This window comes from Rattus rattus, chromosome 10 (assembly GCF_011064425.1).
Source record: "Rattus rattus isolate New Zealand chromosome 10, Rrattus_CSIRO_v1, whole genome shotgun sequence".
In the NCBI taxonomy this organism is placed as follows: Eukaryota; Metazoa; Chordata; class Mammalia; order Rodentia; family Muridae; genus Rattus; species Rattus rattus.
In genome coordinates this window covers 35,329,899-35,350,746 of record NC_046163.1, presented here as the reverse complement: position 1 = coordinate 35,350,746, position 20,848 = coordinate 35,329,899, and the positions used below count along the sequence as shown (strand labels likewise).

At 40.0% G+C, this 20,848-nt stretch overlaps 1 protein-coding gene across 1 annotated transcript in view; it reads left to right on the top strand.

The window, feature by feature from the left end:
* Cep350 (centrosomal protein 350) overlaps window positions 1–20,848 on the top strand; it is a 132,918-nt gene that overhangs the window by 48,184 nt on the left and 63,886 nt on the right. Inside the window, exons 9-14 of the mRNA XM_032915377.1 lie at window positions 4,120–4,778; window positions 5,860–5,981; window positions 8,610–9,670; window positions 12,155–12,296; window positions 14,345–14,514; window positions 16,790–16,976. Of these exons, the coding sequence (XP_032771268.1) occupies window positions 4,120–4,778; window positions 5,860–5,981; window positions 8,610–9,670; window positions 12,155–12,296; window positions 14,345–14,514; window positions 16,790–16,976 (2,341 nt within the window). The remainder of the gene's footprint in view (window positions 1–4,119; window positions 4,779–5,859; window positions 5,982–8,609; window positions 9,671–12,154; window positions 12,297–14,344; window positions 14,515–16,789; window positions 16,977–20,848) is intronic.

Below are 20,848 nucleotides of genomic sequence, written 5' to 3'. Positions count from 1 at the left end.
ATGCAGTAATAGAGTGATACAACACACACACATGCACATGAGTACACACCTACATGTGTGTATACATGTATACACACACTTTAAGCAGAACATATTTATAATGTAGTTTGTAATTAGTATATTTATTAGACCCATATTTCCATTTAGACTATTATAACTTCTTTAAAAGGAACTCTTAATAGTGTCTTTCATATAAAAATAGGACAGTATGCTAGAAAACTGGAAAAATATGAGAAAACAAAACTATTCATTTTTGAAACAAACAAAAAGTACTAATATTAGTTTGAGTATTTCTAAATAGTATTTAAAAATTTTTATATTTATTATGTCTATACAGTATTTTAAAGTCATAGTATACCTAAAAATTCTAAATTTTAATCATAGTATACCTAAAAATTCTTTGTCCATATACAATTTTAATTTTTTTTTAACTTTTAAAATTCATTTGTTTTTGAGAAGGGTCTTACTTTATAGCTTTCATTAACTGGGAACTTGCTATGTAGACCAAGTTTGAACTCACTGAGGCTCTCCTGCTAGTAACTTGAAATTTCAAGAGTCCTGGTGGTAGGAGGAGAGAACCGGGCTGACTGTCCCACGTTGTTCTCTGATCACCTCCTGTGTGCTGTAGCACACTCTCCCCACCCCCCAAAAAGTGAATAGAAAATTTTTAAAAGATTTGAACAAACTGTTAACCAATTTTGAAGGCTTAGAGTTAGAAATAAATTTTAAAACTTTTATTTATTTTAATTGTATCATGTGTCTGGGTATTATTTCTACATATATGTCTGTGTACCGTATGTGCACATCATTGCTCACAGAGGACAAAGAGGGCATCGGACCTCTTGGGACTAGAGTTGAAGATGGTTGTGAGCCTGCATGAGGGTGCTGGAAATCAAACCCAGGTCCTCTGGGAGAGCAGCCAGTGCTCTTGACTGCTGAACCCTCTCTGGCCCCTAAAAATGCACTTTTAATGACAGACCTTTTGAGCTTAGCAGAAGATAAATGTAAAATTAATTATAGAACCTATATTACTGAGTAAATATACTTTTTAGAGATTAAAATGAAGTTTTAAATTCAGTGCAATATGTATTTTAGGTAGTAGTCGTTTGATAAGTACATCTTCTTGGCGAGATGGACAGAAGTTGGTAAAGAGGATTCTGGGACCTGCACCTAAGATGGAGCAGAAGGAGCGAAGGCCCACGTCGAGCGACAGAAGTGGAAGAGGAAGAGTGGCTACATCTGGTGAGAGGATATGGCTAAAACCGTTTCAAACCAAGGCTGCCTGTCTATGTACTCGGTGCAAATGTGCTGGAGAATACTTAAGATTTTGCTTTAAAATTCTTATTGTAGCTCAGAAAAGCAGAAATGTTCTGTTGAACTTGGGTAGGTCTAGAGAAAAGTTATTTTTCTCAGAGGTATAGTCAGTCATAGCTAAATTTGTTTTACTGATCCAGGACTCTCTCTTTTTTTTTTCTTTTTTTTTTTTTTCGAGCTGGGGACCAAACCCAGGGCCTTAAGCTTGCTAGGCAAGTGCTCTACCACTGAGCTAAATCCCAACCCGATCCAGGACTCTATTAAATTTGACTTTCAAATTCTTTCTACGTTGACTACTATTTAACATAGGCGTGGGTATTTCAGGAGAGTTTTCAGTGGATGAAGCACTTGCTGTGCAAGTGTGAAGACCAGAGTTCAGATTCCCAGTAACCGCCCTGTAATTCCTGCCTCAGAAGTGGCTTCCTAGAGGAAGCTGGCTAGCAAGACTGCTGTATAAGTGAGCTCTGAGTATGGGTCTCTGTGACTGAGGCAGAAGAATCATGATTTCTGACACTAACCGCAGGCTTTCACATGCACATACCTCCCTCCATATGCAGGCATCTCCACATACTTGTATGCCCACACATATAAGCATACACATATAAGATACATAACACACACACACACGTGTACACATAAATATTCACTCAGAGACACAGATACACACACGTACACACATACACACACATATACGCACATATACACATACACACATACACACACAGACATATAGCTACACACACACACACACACACACACACACACACATACACACACGGAGAAGGGAAAAGTAACTAGTTATGTTTTCCATAAACACTCACCTTGATAAATGAAATATAAAATCTCCACAGCCAGTTTCTTTTTCAGCAGTGAAATTTTGCCCCAGTTAATTTAGTTCCTGGAGTCCATTAAGCAAGAAATGTAATCAACTCTGATTTAATATATTGCAGTCAATATGAACCTTGCATTTCTTTTTCTTTATTTCTTTTGTCTTGCAAGCGAACTTATGCATATTCTCAGTCTAAAGATTAAGCCTTGTCAGCAAATGGTAGATGATAAAATGGTTGTTTGCATATATAATGTGTTTGTTGTGTTCTGACATTCATTGAGAGTCATGAGGCTCGGCTCCTAGCCAGCAGATAGTGTTTTCTAGGAAGTAGCCAGTTTTTAATATCTAGGACTTTACACCATAGACCACAGTCCCTGGCTACTTGAAAGAATATATTTATTCTAATAGAATGGAACATTATATATTTCTTCTACTTCTCACTGAGGTTTTTTTCTTTTCTCTTAAAGATGGGTAAAATAACAAATAGTCTTTTAAAGTATTTTTGAGATTTGTTTTACAGATATTATATTATTAAGATGTGATATGTAAGAGGTCAATTTTAATCTTTTTATATCAATAGAAATCTAAACTTTCAGAAATTCTCTGGTGAACTCATCTAAATATGGTGTTATTTAATTGAAGATGAGTCGGTGTTGTATGAAATTTTTTTCTTTTTTTCTTTTATTAGCTATATTTCTTTACTTACATTTCAAATGGTATTCCCTTTCCCGGTTTCCTGTCCATAAGCCCCCATCCCCACCCCTCCCCCATACAGGTGTTCCCCCCATCCACCCCCTTTACCCCCCCCCCCACATTCCCCTGCACTGGGGTCCAACCTTGGCAGGACCAAGGGCTTCCCCTTACCCTGGTGCCCCAACAAGGCTATTCTCTGCTACATATGCAGTTGGAGCCCTGGGTCAGTCCATGTATAGTCTTTCCGTAGTGGTTTAGTCCCTGGAAGATCTGGTTGGTTGGCATTGTTGTTCTTATGGGGTTGCAAGCTCCTTCAGCTCTTTCAGTCCTTCCTCTAATTCCCCCCAAGGATGTCCCATTCTCAGTTCAGTTTTTTGCTGCTAACATTGACCTCTGTATTTGTTTGAAATTTTTAGGGGAAAAAATCCAGTGTTTTTAGTGTCTTTATTGTTGTGTTTGGTTCTGCTTGATTTTTCTTTTTAAAACTTCATTATTTTACTTGTGTAAGTGTTTGGTCTGCATATGTGTCTGTACACCACATGTGTGCCTTATCTCAGAACCGGATGTTGGCTCACCTGAAACTGTAGTTACAGACAGTTGGGAGCCCCCATGTGTGTGCTGAGAACCAAACCCAGTCCTCTGGAAGAGCAACTGTTTCTCTTAACCACTGAGCCTTCTCTCCAGAACCAAGTCTATCTTTTTCACAGCATTTAAAATTATGCCTTTCCTAAAGTTTTGTAAGGAGATTTCCTGATTAGAGTTTGTTGTAGCTTGAAGGCAGAATCTTACAGAGAGTCCAGGCTGGCCTCAAACTTACTGTGTAGCCAAGGAAATTTATGAACTTCTGATCCTCCTGCCTCTGTCCCCTGAGTGTTTTGATTATATCCTGGCACCATACTTGGATCTCTCTTCATCATCTTTCTCCTCTCTTCCTCTCCTTCAGTTTAGATGGTTTCTAAAAAGTTTATTTTTTTTTTGAAAAAAATTTTTTGAAGAGAGAAAAAATAAATATGCATGTGTAAGGTAAATGGTAATGTTACATATTCCTATCAACTATGTTTGCCTTTTTTGCAGAAATACTAAAAGATGTATTATAAAAAGAGTATAGTTTATATGAAGGTCTTCCTGATATAAAAGGGAGTTTACCCTCACAACATTCTTTACACTGTTATAGGATATTTGTATACATGTTTAAAATAAAGAAAAATTCCTTAATTTTCTTATTTGTGCAGTAAATCTTAGGAATGAATCTGCAGTTATAACTAAAAGTCTGTGCATTGCAGGGGGCCATATTGGAAGAGCAGAATCGGACCCCAAGTTGGATGTTTCACATAAGCAGCTTCCACGAAGCTCAGAACGCTCAAGAAGTAGAGCTTGGTCTGAAAATAATGTAGTGAAGTCAGCTCTGTCCCTCCCAGACAATAAGCAGGAGGAAAATGCTGCCTTAAACAAGGACTTTTTGCCAGTTGAAATTCGTGGGATCCTTGATGACTTACAGCTAGATTCTTCAGCTCAAACCGTGAGGCAGGAGGTTGGAGAGGTACAGAATCAGAAGTCAGTGGCCTCTGTACAAGCGCCTAGGAGTCACAGCCCTGTGAAAAGAAAGCCTGACAAAATAACGGCGAATGAGGATCCACCTGTGATTTCCAAGAAGCGCCACTACGACTCAGATGAGGTGCGACAGTACATTGTTAGACAGCAGGAGGAGAGGAGGAGGAGGCAACATGAAGAGAAGAAGGCTCAGAAGGAGGCTACGGAGCAGAAGAACAAACGATTACAGGAGCTCTACCGGAAACAGAAAGAAGCCTTCACTAAAGCAAAACCCGTGCCTCCTTCTGATCCGTCCACCTCTAGACGGCTCCAGGAGACGTACTCCAAATTGCTGCTAGAGAAGACGTTGCTTGAAGAGCCAGCCCGGCAGCATGCTACACCGGAGACACAGGTACTAGTAGTTTGAAAACACAAAGTGGGGTAATCCACAGTGAGGAAAAGCTTGCTTCCTGTACAGAACTATTGAAAGATTATCCTACGTAGGACTTAGACATGCTCAGACACTTACAAACAGCGATCAAGACCTTCCATGAGATTTACTGCAGGCAAAGAGAAACGAGGAAGTGCAGAAAGTTAAAGCTGAAGAGCTTACAGTATTGGTCACCATCGATCTCTTTCCTGCTATATTTTTGCTTTGTTTTCATTGTAGTACATAGTGCACCACCAAGTTATGTCAATGAAGTAGTTTGGGGTTTAGTATTGAAGTGAGGGCATATTCTTGTGCTAAAGTTTTTAAGACTGATAATTGAGTGTGTCTTAGGTAGTACATACTGTTTTAAGAACTTTACTTAAGGTTTAAACATCAGTAAATACACCCTCAAAAGGGTTATTTATATACTTTTTTACTTATGAGATGAAAAGACCTGAGTTTATAAAGGATACTATTGCTAATATTAATGTCTGTTTATTTTTTGTCTGTTGCTATGATAAAACACACTGACAAAAGCAATGTAAAGGAGAAAATATTTTTTCTGGCTCGTTAAGGGAATAATTTATCATGTAGGGGATATCAGGGTGGCAGGAGCTTGAAGCAGCTGGTCACATCACATTTGTAATCAGAAAGCAAACAGGAATGGACCCATGCTGCAGCTAAGCTGCCTTTCTTCATTTAAGTAGTCCAGGGTTCTACTCAGGGAATGGTGCCACCCACAGTGGACAGGTCTTCCCACCTCTTAACTCAGTCAAGATGCCTAGAGGACCATGTGAGGTTTTGCTGTTAATTGTAGTGGTTGGTTTTATTTGGTTTTCTGTTGTGCCAGGATCAAACCCACAACCTGATATAATAGAAGTAAACACTCATGTAATGGTTGTTTTAAAGGCAAATTAAATATAAATTGATTTTTTTTTTGAGGGAGAAAAAGCCTCTCTTTTATGACTTGTTTAAGTTAAAGTGACTTGGTAAGTTTCTTATGTGCTACCTGAAGCCATCTTTGTGATCAGAATCAGATAAATCTGATGCTCTTTTCTTTCAGGCCAGACCTGGGTATCAACCATCTGGAGAATCTGATAAAGAAAACAAAGTACAGGAACGTCCCCCAAGTGCGTCTTCCAGTAGTGACCTGTCCCTGTCAGAACCTCCACAACCTCTTGCAAGGTAAAAATATAAAAAGGGAGAATGAAGATGACCAAGGTCCTTCCTTTTAATGAGAAGACATTTCACATCTGGTGAATATTTTCATCTAGTAGTGGAACATGGTGTATGGATGTATTCACCATGCTGCGTACTAGTTTCTCTTGTCCTTTAATCCAGGGCCAGTGTCACTTCCTTATGCACTCTTGCTCCCTCTAAGCCTAGCATAAAGTTTTGGATGGGTAAGTCACAGTGAAAGGTGTAGAAGTTCTGAATCGTGCTTATTAATAATAACCATCGGGAGAAGAAAAAAGATGTGAACCTCCGAGAATGTACAGATACAAGTCAGATCTGGTTCCAATTTGAAGTTAATGCACACAGTCCTTTTTACCCCAAAGGACAATAGCATTGATAACATTTAAGCTGTTTTATACATTTGTTTATTTATTTATTTTATGTTTGAGTGTTTAGCCTGCATGTGTATACATACACCATGGATATGCTTTGTGCCCATGGAGGTCAGAAGAAAGTAAAGGACTCTTGGAACTGGAGTAACTAATGTTTGTCACTGTGTGGGGATGAGAATCAAACCTGGGTCCTCTGCAAGAGCAAGAAGTGCTTTTATTTTCTTTTTTAAATTTTAATTTCAATTACACATGTGTGTGTGTGGACATGTGACCGGCCAGAGTGGGTGTCTGCAGAGATGGCAGTGTCCTGTAAGCTGCCTGATGGGAAGCTGGAGAAGAGCAGGTGCTCTTACCTTAGAGCCGTCTCTCCAGCCCCCAGTGGTACTGATGGCATTTATTGTTTCTTCGTTTCTAGGTCTGGAGCTGATTGAACCCTTTCAGTAAAAAACATTGTTTGGGTGTCCGTTTGTTTTATTTGCTTTGCTGTACTAGCATGAAGCCAGTGCCTCATGCAAGTGATTCACCACAGAGGCACATCAACAGACCTAAGCACTGTTGTTACTGTGGTTTTACAGAGGAGAGTATTGAAGTCTAGACTTTAATTAAACTTTCTCAAAGTCAAAACATCACTTGTAGAAGTGGGTTTGAACATAGATGAGTGACTTTAAAAGCCAGTACTTTTAACCAGTGTGTGTACTTACTGATAATAAGAGAAATATATGATTTGTTTAATATCCTAATTATATTTTAAATATAAATCATATTTTTATTTATAATATAAAAATTATTATTATGTTCATTTTTATCACGAATACTTTTGTTTAGGTAATACTGTCCATGCAGTCACTGTCAGACCCACTGTGCTGGTGTCGTGTCATTTTGCCTTTCCCAGAGTTTTCGATTCTAGATAATGTTATGAAACAAACCAAGCACAAGTTTATTACTTTGCATCTGTTCCTCCACTTCTTCTTCTCTTCCCTTTTAAAATTTTAGATTTTTTTTTCATAGTTTAAAACTCTACATTTTATCCAGGAGGTGGTGGCACACACTCCTTTAATCCCAGCCCTCAGGAGTTAGAGACAGGTGGATCTCTGAGTTCGAGGCCGGCCTGGTTTGTAGAGCGAGTTCAAAACTAACCAACCAAAACAAACAAACCAAATAAACCAAAAACCAGACAACAGGAAGAAAACCTTAAACTTTAATAAAGTACTATGTAGTGTGTGTGTGTGTGTGTGTGTGTGTGTGTGTGTGTGTGTGTGTGTGTAGCACATACAATAGTGCACACATGCTGTGGTCAGAAGATTACTTTGTGTATTCAGTTCCTTCCATCCTTATTTGAATTCTCCAGGCTTGAACATCAGATGCCATTACCTGCTGAGCCATCTGGTGGGCTCCAGTATTTAGCAATCTCTCTTAGACTTCCTGTTGCTGTGAAGAGACTCGTGGCAGCCCTTATAAAGGAGAACATTTCACTGGAGCTGGCTTACAGTTTCAGAAATGCAGTCCATTATTGTCATGGTGGGAAGCATGGTGGCACACAGACAGACAGGTTGCTGGAGTTGGTGAAAGTTTTACATCTAGATTAGCAGGCAGTAGGAAGAGAGAGTGACACTGGGCCTGCCTTTGACATCTGAGACTTTAAGCTTAGTGGAAGTGACACACTTCCTCTGACAAGGCCACACCTCCTAATAGCGCCACTCCCTAGGAGCCTATAGGGGCTATTTTCATTCAAACCACTACATAATCTTAAGTGTTTCTCTTTTAAGTAATATTATTTTTAAAGGGTTGGATAGAAGTATTGTTCTAAGGAAGCTTGTCTGTAGAGTTTTAAATGGCCATTTGAAAAAAATAAGGCCTCTAATTTGAAGAAAGTTTGCAAAATAGTACAATACCATTTTTGTGAAAATACCACCACAAAACCACAACTATACATAGATAAATGTTAGCAAGGATATAATTGTAAACAAACTACCAAAGATAACATTGGCTTTTTTATTTTTCTCTGAGTAATTTCTCAGCCTTTTTGCTTTTTTTCTGGAAATGTATGTATTTTATTCTTATAACCAGAGAACCTCTTTGCCCCCTTTTAAGTGATGGTTTGCACTAGGGATATAGGTCCATGATAGAATACTTGTCTGGTATGTGCAAAACTCTGAATCAATTGCTAACACTGCAAAAGAAGAAAAGTAATAGTATAGATTGCTATATTAACTAACATAACTAACATTGTAATTTCTGTTATCAGAAGAGACCTGATGGAACCTACATGGATGCAGCCTGACAGGTTGAGCCCCAGAGTTCACAGTTCTCAAGCACAGCCCCTTGTTGGAACAACTGAAAATTTACTCTCCCATCTCTTGCATCTCGAGCATGTAGGAATTTTGCACAAGGACTATGAATCTGTTTTACCAGCCAAGAAGAGTCATAATAAGGCTTCAGGACCGTTAACTTTCACACCTCAACCATATCTGACCTCACAAGCTCCTCATCCAGATGCCTTGCTAAAACCTAGTACCAGCCAGTATAAGAGTAAACTGGATCGCATTGAAGCCCTGAAGGCGACAGCTGCTTCTCTGTCCAGCAGGATTGAGAGTGAGGCTAAGAAACTAGCGGGGGCCAGCATTAACTATGGGTCAGTGTGGAACACTGAGTGTGATGGGAAGCTAGCACCTCAAGACAATGGACCTTGGACTAAAGCTATCAGCTCACCTGTGAAAGAGGACGTTGAAGATGCTTTCTCTGCCCGGATTCAGAAGATGCTGGGAACCTGCATAGCTCATGCAACCTTTGACGATGAGCTTCCTGGTGTAGGCAGCCTTAGTGAATATAAAAAACTTCCTGAGATGATCAGACCCCAGAGTGCCGTATCAAGCTTGAGAGTGAAATCACCTAGTCCTAATCCAGGAGGGCTGCTGGCACAGTTGTGCAGGAAGCAGACTGATTCTTCTGGCTCTGACATACAAACCTGTTCTAAAGACAGAGCCAAAAGGTCTCTTTGTTCCAGCATAGACTCAGTCAGTGAAGGGCCTCTTCTCAGTGAAGGGAGTCTCTCTGAGGAAGAGGGACGCCGGGATGCACGGCCCCTTTTGAAGGTAGCAGAAATCTTAAAGGAAAAAGAATTTTGTGCCGGAGAGAGAAATCCTTACGAACCCATCAAAGAGTTTCAGAAAGAAGCTGAGAAATTCTTACCACTTTTTGGGCACATAGGTGGCACACAAAGCAAAGGACCATGGGAAGAACTGGCAAAGGGAAGCCCACACAGCGTCATTAATATTTTTACCAAGTCATATCAGTTATATGGAAAAGGTGAGGAAATAAAGACTTTATATCATATTAAGACAACTATTTCATAATTTTCTTTTTATTGTTGGCTTTTCTTTTTTTAAGTTCAGGGTGTCCCATAGTACTTCAGTCTTTAACACAGCTTTTCTTTCTAGGACGGAGTTAATTCCTTCAGATATATCCCTTCTGTTTTCTCCCTATTATAGGTGAATTCCCCAATGTATGATAACGTAACTTTAGAATTCCTAGGTTATGGATTTTCATTTTATAAATAGAGCAAATTATTTGACAAATGAGTGGTTTCATCTGTTCTTTTGTTAACTGGGTGTTACATTGCATTTTCTTAAATTTAATTTAGGCTCTTTAGGCTCTTAAACATCTTGTGATAATTGTATATGTTATTGTTCTCTTTTGTTTAGTTACTTTATCTATATTGGCAGTTACCTATTGCTGTAAAATTTAAAAAATGTTTTCTTTTACCCTGCACTAGATCTGGCACCATAGTGCCCCAAGATATCTGGTAGACATCTTCATCTCAGTCAGTAAAGCATCTCACCCACTTTGCTCCATCCCATGTCACACTGCCAATGGCTACTCTCTGAGCCTGGCAACAATCTCTCTACCTGGTTCCCAAGGCGGGCTGCCACCATGCTGGACATACACACTCCCATTCCATGGCAGCCCAGTGTCTCCAGCCACCACACACTCTCTTGAGTTCAATTAAATCACCACATGAAAGAACACACAACACAGTAACCTCTGATCCAATTGATGATACAATTGCCCACCTAGACATAAAAGCCCTGTACACATCCATCCCTTAAGAATATTAATAACAACCTGTAAATGTGCAGAGAGCAATCTTAACATCCACCTCCATGTTCTCTTGGCTGCTCTCCCCTCTCATCTCCTCTCGCTCCTCTCTTTCCAGTCTCCTTCTCTCTAAAACTTTTCTCCCGCCCATCCTTCCTTCTCGTCCAGTGACAGACCTCGTTCTATCCTATACCTGCCTTCACCTGTATAATGACATCATCCTACAGTTGCCTTAGTTAGTCCTTGTCAACTTGACAACTAGAGTCCCTCAGGAAGAGGGGACCTCTCTTGAGGTTCACCTAGACCACACTGGCCTGTGAGGCAGTGCCTTGTCTTACTGAAATGAAAGGCCCAGCCTACTGTAAGTGGTACCGCCCTGATGTGGGTAGGCCTAGGCCATATTTAAAAAAAATTAAACCTAGTAGAACTTGAGCCTGTGAGCAGTAGAGCCAGCAGTAGAGGCTTTCCTCTCCTCTGGGTTCTCTCCGCTCTGCTTGAGCGCATCCTTGTTTCTCTCAGTTATGGATTGGGACCTGGAGATATCAGGTAAAGCAAATCCTTTCCTTTCCCAGCTGTGGGTTTTTTTTTTTTTGTTTGTTTGTTTGTTTTGTTTTTGTTTTGGTTTTTTTTTTTAAGATTTATTTATTATATATGAGTGCACTGTAGCTGTCTTCAGACACACCAGAAGAGGGCATCAGATCTCATTACAGATGGTTGTGAGCCACCATGTGGTTGCTGGAATTGAACTCAGGGCCTCTGGAAGAGCAGTCAGTGCTCTTAGCCACTGAGCCATCTCTCCAGCCCCTCCAAGCTGTTTTTGACTATGGTATTTCTCACAGCAACAGAGAGCAGGAAAAGACAATGTCGTTTTAGGTTTCTTTTCATTTTTAATGCTCTTTCAGTTTCTTTTGTTGAAAGCAAAGTGCTTAAATCATTATTTTATTATTTTAATATTATTTCATGTATAGGAGTGGTTTGCCTGCACTTTTGTCTTGTGTGTGCCTGATGCTAGCAGAGGCCAGAAGAGGGTGTTGAAGCCTCTTGTCCTGGAGTTGTAGATGACTGTGGAGTGCCCTGTGAGGCCACTTCCTCTGGACGAGTGCCACTGCTCTCAACTGCTGAGCCATCACTCCATCCTGACATTCTTATTTTTTAATAAGAAAGTTGGTTTCATTCTTAAATTCTTGTTCTTGTATTATATCTTCATTATACCTATATTGAAATATTTGGAGATAAAATATGCATTTGGGATTTGCTTCAAAATAATCTATAGGATCACAGTAGAAGAGAGGAATAGGTTGTTTAATTGAAACTAGCTTGTTTTTGTATTGGTTGTTGTTGAAGCTAGTAATGGATACATTAATTATTTATTTTCAAATTTTTCCTAAAAAGAAGTGAAGAAAGAAAGATACAGTAGTGCAAGCCTTTAATCTCAGCACTTGGGAGGCAGAGGCAGGTGGATCTCAGAGTTTAAGGCCAGCCTGGTCTACAAAGCAAGTTCCATGACAGCCAGGGCTACACAGAGAAACCCTGTCTTGAAAAAAAAAAAAAAAACTAAAAGCAAATGAAAGTATCTCTTGTTTATGTTAATAACATGAATTTATAGAATACTTTGCTTATAGTCTAAATTTTATTTTGTTTTTAATCATGCCCCAATTATTATAATATACCTCAATTAATTATTAATTTTTGCAGGGTTTGAAGACAGGGGGACAGCGGCATCACGGCCTTTGAATGCCACCACAACTCCACTCAGCAGCGTTTCATATGAAGATGACTTTGTCTCCTCTCCAGGAAGTGGGACACTGACAGAAAAGAAGTCAGCTCTTGAATCTCAGTAAGAATGTGGTAGCCAATAGGCAGACAAGCGAGAGCCCTGGTCAGAGTATAAGCCACCTCTTAGTTGTTGATCTGTGGAAAGGCTGTGTAACGGGCGGATCATGGGCTCCACGCAGGTCCAGGCTCTCTGAGTCGACTTGAGAGCGGAGTGCTCGTTTGGTGAAAATAGTTGTACCTGCTCGCTTCACAGAGTTGTTACAAATGTTCAGTGAAATATACATTTTTCTCTTTTTTTTCTTTTAAATTTGAGATATGGTCTCATGTAGCCAAGGATGACCTTAAATTCTTGATCCTCGGGGGTTGGGGATTTAGCTCAGTTGTAGAGCGCTTGCTTAGCAAGCGCAAGGCCCTGGGTTCGGTCCCTAGCTCCGAAAAAAAAAAAAAAATTCTTGATCCTCCTGCCTCCAATTCTCAAGTGTTCTGGGATTACCTTCGTGTGCTGCCACACCTGGTAAGTGGATCATAGAATACTGAAAACAGGACCTGGTACATAAGAAAGAGAATACAGGAACTGACGAGATGGCTCAGTGGTTAAGAGCACTGACTGCTCTTCCAGAGGTCCTGAGTTCAATTCCCAGTAACCACACGGTGGCTCACAGCCATCTGTAATGGGATCCGATGTCTTCTTCTGGTGTGTCTAAAGACAGCTACAATGTACTCAACATTAAATAAATAAATCTTTAAAAAAGTTAAAAAAGAAAGAAAGAAAAAAGAAAGAGACTACAGATTATAAGTCAGTCTGAGTCCGCACAGAGGATAGCATTGGGAAATGGTCTTCAACCTATTAATACTAATACAAAACTGTTTTCTGTGGTAGATTGAGGAAAATCAGGTAGTCATTTAACTTTATGGTCCTAATAATACTTTTTTTAATTAAGAAAATATCAGAAGGTTTGGTATACACTAAACATCTAAGCTTTGAAAAAATGGATTTTAACTACTGGTGATTATTGGGCCTTAATATGCAAGAACTGAAAGGATGGACTTCACATGTATACCTCACTTCTGTTTGTAATAGCCCGATTTGGGAAGGATTATTCTAGAATGCATTTTTAGACAAGAAATTGAAGAACAGAAGTTAAATTATACAAAATCACAAAATAAATTTGACTTTTCTAGAGTTTCTTCCCTAAATTTTATTACCATGTAAATTTATCATTCTCCATAGTCAGTATCTTTTTTTACACCCCTATTAAATTATTAGATCTTACAGAAATTAGTTCTGCTAATTTTCTATTAGCCAGAATAGTATGAATATTCATAAAAGTATAGTAAGATAATTGTAGTTTAAAATTTGAGTCTAAAGAAAAGATTAGACTTTTAAATTAAGGTTTTTAAGGATTTAATTAATATCATCAACCAATATGATTTAATGCGTTTTACTATTAGGTGAAAGTAGAATATATTAAAGTTATTGGTCTGTATAAGATTATCAGAGGAAAAATAATTATGCTGTATAAGAGTATAAGTTTAATTATGAGTAGAGATCAAGGCTACAGTCTCCCACCACCAGCATTGTATTTTTTCTCATACATGTCTGAAACATTTGTTTTTTCCATTTTTTTAAAGATAGGGTTCGTGTAGCAAAGGTTAGTCTTGAGCTTCTAATTCTCCTGTTCTCACCGCCTCAGTTGATGTTGTCCTGTAGACCAAACCCAGGACTCCATGCATGCCAGGCAGACACGGCCTGCTGAGCTCCATATCTAGCCTGAAACATTTATTTGGTTTCACTTCAATAAATTACTCATCTGAGGTTCTTTTACTGAGCAGTAAACTGAGCCGTAGAGAACCTTTTAAAATTGATATATACACTGGCCGTTGGATATGTCTGCCACCATTTAGTCTGAGTACCCTTTGTTGTAAGTTTGTTTTACTTTTGGTTTTTGTTTGTTTGTTTGTTTTTTATTCAAGAGTAGGCTTTGCTTTGGCATCTGATCTAGGTACTCAGAGCTCTTTTGAAACAGAATTCATGATTTTTTTTTTCACTTTTGGGTTTTTTGTTTTGTTTTGTTTTTTTATTAACTCATATTACTTTCTCCTTGACAGAATTGATGGTAGCAACTTAGGCATTCAGGAGGACCATTCTAGCAGAAAGTTTGCCTATGACCTTTCCTCTCTGGATGTTACCTCACAGCATTCCTCAGGAGCTCACTCTGCTGTGTCCACTCGCTCATCTGCTTCGAAAGGAAAGAAGGGGAAAAAGGAAAAGATGGACTGTAAGCAGAATCCCGCCTGATGACCTTTCCCTCCTTCATGGTTATGTGGAGTGAACTAAAATTATAGTTTGTTCTTTAGTGAGGAGATGAATTTATTTATCATAATGTAATTAGCTTTCATATCTATGAAATATCTTTAATATCTTTTGCTATATAACATCAAACTTTTTAGTATAAATCTTTCAATACAGACAAAATACATAATTAAACATTTAAGTATTTATGGGTACTCATTCAAGAAATATAAATAATATAAACTATGGGAATGGCTTAGTGGGTAAAAAAATTGTATAGCAATGGCTATACAATTCTGACAGCATGAGTTTGATCCCTGGAACCCCTATAAACATGAATAGAGAGGACACATAGTCGTCACTGGCCTCTGTATGAGCTGTGGCACTCTTTTTTTTTTTTTTTTTTTTGTTCTTTTTTTTTGAGCTGGGGACTGAACCCAGGGCCTTGCGCTTCCTAGGCAAGCGCTCTACCACTGAGCTAAATCCCCAACCCTGTTGTGGCACTCTTCTAAGTGTGCAGCTGGCTCTCCCACACACAGATAAATAAAAAATGTAAAAGGAAGTGTAAGTTATCCGTAATCCATTTGTTCAGAGGCAACTGCTGTTATTGTTTTTGATGATATGTTTTCAAATATATACAGGAAGCCAGACCTTTATTTTAAAAAGAAATACAAATGATAATGCTTTGCAACTGCTTAAAAAAACCAACTTGGTAGTATATCATGTCCATTTCTAAGCATCATCAAACATAGTCCTCAAATAAATGTCCTTATCTGTAAAGCAGACTGCAGTTCACATGGTGATCTGAAGGACATGAGAGATTACTGGAAGTGATGTGTGTACCATAGTAGTTAGCATAGTCGTTGCACCTTGGCCCTCAGTAAATCTTTTTGAGTGATTGATATACTTGCCAATGTCTATAGTTCTGTTCTGTTAGAAACAATCACTATGTGAGAGTCCGTATGTCTGTGGAGTCAGTGTCCACCTGGGGTTTAGCTCTTCCTCCACCTTGAGTCAGACTGTGAGTGCAAGAAGCTAGCTGGCCCATGAGCTTCTGAGGTCCCCTTCCTCCATCTCCCGGTTTAAGTGCTGGGCTTGCAGATACTGCTACCATGCTTGGTCTCAGGTGGGTTAGGGGACCCCACTTTTTTTAGTTGGGCAGCAAGCACTTTACCCACTAAGTAACTGCTCCAGTCCCATGTTTATTCTATAGACCTATAGGTAGGGAGATACAGAGGTCGTGCAAAAGCTTCTTATGCTCACATAATGGTTTCAAGCTTGGGAGTGAGTTTTCTTTTATATATACTTTTTCCTAATTGAAATGATAAACTGTGCTTATTAAATTGAAAAATATGAGGTGGGATAGGAATATGGGAAGAAACTAACTGGTCAGTATAGGAAAGCATATTTTAAAAAATTAATTGCCTATAATTTCTAATGTAAAGATGATAGTGCTAACATTTTACAGGTTTATTTAGGTAAAATAATACACATATAGCTAGATGTGGTGAAGCACTCCTTTCCTCTTAACACTGGGGAAGCAGAGGCAGTCTGATCTCTGTGAGTTTGAGGCCAAACTGGCCTATTCAGTGAGTTCCAGGGTAGCCAGGTCTGTACAGTGAAGGCCTTGTCAGAGAAATCAAAACAATAAGAATACTGCATAGGCTCTTTCATAAGCCCTTCTCAACAGCTCAGCTTTCATCAGGCTAGAGAAGCAGCTTAGTCGGCAGATGTATGTCCTCGGCTGGAGTCTACAAAGGCCTGTGTCTGATCCCCATGCTACAAGATATGTGGCATGACGGTGCGTTGCTGTAATGCTAGTACTTGGGGGGTAGAGACAGGAGGACCAGACGTTCAGGGTCTTCCTCGGCTGCACAGGAGGTGAGGCCAGCATGGGAGACATGAGGTTCCATCAAGTTCAGTGACATTAAGTCCACATTTGTATCATTGCGACCATCACCACTACCATTTCCACTCTTCCCTCCACAGCCACTGACAGCCACGACTTCTCTAAGTTTGACTGTCTGTGTACTTCCCACGGTGGAATAGTGGACTCTAGGATTACAGACATGTGCCATAATGCCTGTTTTCCTAAACACAGGCAGAAGAATGAACTGCTTTATTTCAGATATGAAAAATAAGTTTTAAATATAAATTAATTTTAAAGTCTCTGATCTATAATTTATTTTACTGAAAAAATTTTATCAGCTATTTCAGTAAGTCTAATGTTGGAAATTTGCTTACAAAAAATTCTTTTCCAGGGTTGGATTCATTCACTGAAAATGCTCAGAACATACTTAATGATGAGGAAAAAGTACAGTCAGACTCAGAACGTGGTTCCCCTCAAGGAAGAAAGCTTGGGACTAGCAGCAAACTTGCTGTTAGAGACTATGAGCAGACTCTGGATGCTGAGAGCACGTTGGAAGAACTTTCTGGGCATTCTGTGAGGTAAAGCAGCATATTCTTTATGTAATTTGTATGTAATTGAAGTTAAATATATTGTTGTTCAGTGAATTTGGTAAATGTCAGCTTGGCAGTTCACCGTGCATATTTGAGATGGTAAAGGTCGTTTACATTCTGAAGGACACTGTAACTTAGTTCATAGCTGTATACTTTGTTTTTAGCATGTGGACATTCCTCATTGCAACTTTTAAAACGGCTCTAGTAATTATTCGCCTCAAGCACAAATGCTTTTTCTCTCCACATGTCATTGTCATATTGTTCTTGGCTCAATCTTTTATCTAAGCATTTGTCTTTCTTGGGGTTCATGAGGTGAGCTACTCCACAAAGAAATGCTTAATAACTTAGTCCTACTGGAGTGTTCCCATTGGAGCACCACAGAGTATCTCATCTCTACAAATTATGCTTCTCAGCTCTATTCTTCCACTCTAAACACAGCTACCCAGTGTCTTTTTCATGTCTCCCTCTAAGTTGTCTCTCCTGTCAGTCAGGACCACCCAAACATACTCTGAAGTCTCACCCTTACACTGATCATGGGATTTGTATACCTGTAGTTCTCATTCTTTTAAAATTTAAGGGGCTTGTGTGTGTGTGTGTGTGTGTGTGTGTGTGTGTGTACACACACACACATGCATGCGTGTATATTTGTAGTTTACTGTCCGTATGTGGAGTTGAAAGGACAGTTTCAGGAGGAGTCAGTTCTCTCCTTCCTCTCTGTCTTCTTGTTTGTGCCTTGCTGGTTCTGTTATAACATTGGATTTCAAGCTGTTGTTCCTAGAGCTTCCAGTGGTTGTCCTGTCTGCCTTTCATCTCACGATAGGAGTGCTGTGCCACTGGGACCAGCTTTTTTTTTTTTTAATTTACATTCTAGCCGTCCTCCCCCCATACCCCTACCCCCCCCCCCAGTTCCTCATCCCATTCCTTCTCCTCCTTGTCTCCAAGAAGATGCTCTTCCCCCACCAAACTTTCCCCTCCCCTGGGGCCTCAAGTCTCTTGAGGGTTAAGCTCATCTTCTCCCACGGAGGGCAGACTAGGTGGTCCTCTGCTGTATATGTGCCAGGGGCTTTGGACTGGCCTGTGGATGCTGCGTGATTGATGACTCAGTCTCTGGGAGCTCCCTGGGGTTAGTTGATCTGCCTATGGGGTTGCCCTTCCCTTCAGCCCCTTCAGTCCTTCCCCTAATTCAACCACAGGAATCCCTGACTTCAGTTCAATGTCTTAGTCAGCTGCTGGTAGAGCCTCTCAGAGGACAGCCATGCTATGCTCCTGTCTGTAAGCACATCATAGCATCAGTAATAGTGTCAGGCCTTGGTGTCCCCCCATCCCCCTTGAGACAGATTCCAAGTTGGGCCAGTCACTGGACCCCCTCTCCTTCAGTCTCTTCTTCATTTTTGTCCCTGCAGTTCTGTTAGACAAGAACACTTCTGGATCAGAAATTTTAACTGTGGTTTGATAACCCTCTCCCCATCATTGGACGTTTAGGCTCAGGTTACCCCCATTGAGTCCGGAGGGTCTCTCACCCATGTCTCTTGTACTTTCTAGAGGGCCCCCCTCCTAAGGCTGCATATTTCCATTCACACTCCTGTCCCTGGGTTTCTTTCCTGTCCCCACCCCATAACTGATACTGTTCCTCTTCCCCTCCCTCTCCCCTCTCCCACTCAGGGCTTGCCCTCCCTCTGCCTCCTGTGACTATTTTCTTTCCCCTTCTAAGTGGGATTGAAGCCTCCTCACTTGGGCCATTCTGCTTGTTAACTTCTTAAGGTCTGTAGGTTGTATCCTAGGTACTCTGTACATTTTGGCTAATAAACCATGCATGTCCTTTTGGGTCTGGATTAACTCACTTATGATGATATTTTCTACTTCCATCCATTTGCCTGCAAAACTCAAGATGTCCTTGTTTTTAATAGTTGAATACTCATCCATTGTGTAAATGAACCATATTTTCTGTATCCATTCTTCAGTTGAGGGACATCTGGGTTGTTTCCAGCTATTGGCTTACAAATAAGGCCACTATGAACATGGGCATCTTATGAGAGGCAATCTACAGATTCAATGCAATCCCCATCAAAATTCCAACACAATTCTTCACAGACATGGAAAGAGCAATTCTCACCTTTATATAGAAAAACAAAAAATCCAGGATGGCCAAAAACAATTCTCAACAATAAAAGATCTTCTGGGGAAATTACCATCCCTGACCTCAAGCTGTACTACAAAGCAAAAGTGATAAAGATTGCATGGTATTGGTACAGAGACAGTCGAGTAGATCAATGGAATAGAATTGAAGACCCAGAAATGAACCCACACAGCTGTGGCCTGGAGCACATGCCACATTCCCACATAAGGGAACATGAGTTCTCCATACCAATGAAGTACCTAGAGGCCCTGAGGGTTAGCCAATAAGCTCCAGCTCCCAGACATTCCTCCCTACAGAGGGTGTTTAACCTCTGGTCCACCCTCAAGATGGTGCGCATCCATCTTTCGTGAGGAACAACCAGTAGACAGTATGGAACCGAAGACTCTCTTTCATCTACCACCTCCATAAAGAGCATGGAGCAGGCCTTCACCTAAGTCTCCTGTAGATGGCCTCTCTGCGCTTTCAGACAACTGCCTGCCAATCTAAGGACAGTCATTGATGACCTAAGCTGCTGCTCTTCCTCTGACCCCAGGCTAGACAGGTCTTCAGCCTGTACTCTGGCTGTAACTAGGTGTCCAGGGGTCAGGGAACACCAACCTCAGCTTTCCCACCCGAACAGTGGTGTCTCCGTGCTTCAGTGAAACCCAGCACCCACCGTTTTGCTTCATCCATCAGCTGTGCCCACTCATTGGCACAGAGGAAAATTTCCTGAACAGAACACCAATGGCTCAGGCAACTAGGATCAATAATTGATAAATGGGACCTCATGAAACTTTAAAGCAAAGTAAGGCAAAGGACGTAGTCAGTAGGACAGATCAGCAATTTACAGATTGGGAAAAGATCTTTACTAACCCTACATCTGACAGAGGTCTAATATCCAAAATATATAAAGAACTTAAGAAGTTAACCTCCAAACCCACCAAATAACCCAATTAAAAAATGGAGTATAGAGCTAAACAGAGAATTCACAGCAGAAGAATCTCGAATGGTCAAGAAGCACTTAAAGAAATGTTCAAAGTTCTTAGTCATCAAGGAAATTCAAATCAAAATGACCGTGAGATTTCACCTTAAACCAATCAGAATGGCTATGATCAAAAACTCAAGTAACAGCAAATGTTGGCGGTGATGTGGAGAAAGAGGAACACTCCTCCATTGCTGGTGGGAGTGCAAACTGGTACAACCACTCTAGAAATCAATCTGGAGGTTCCTCAGAAAATTGGAAATAGTTCTACCTGAAGACCCAGCTATACCACTCTTGGGCACATACCCAAAAGATGCCCACCATGCCATAGGGACACATGCATTTTTGTTTTTTTAAAGATACAGATTATGAGATTGAATTCAGGATGTCAGACTTGTAAGGAACATAATTTTTACCTCTTTTTCTCTCCTGTCACATGCACTTAGCCTGTTGCTTGCAATAAGGTTGCTTTCTATGCAGTTACTGCTCATGTGTCCACATGAAATCTCCGTTTTGTTAAACATCAAGTCTAGCACCTGTGAGTTGTGTCAGGAGGAGGTAAGCTTGCTGTCAAGCTTAAGGATCTGAGTCTACTCCTTTGGCTACATTTGAACTTAAATTTTAATTGCTTTGGTACTGAATTCAGGATTCATAAAAGTTTAACTCTCTGCAAAAGATACTCTGACTTAATTTGACAAAATCTATAAAGCTATGCATTTTAGAAGATGACATCTAAGTAAGGTTAGTAGATACTCCATACTG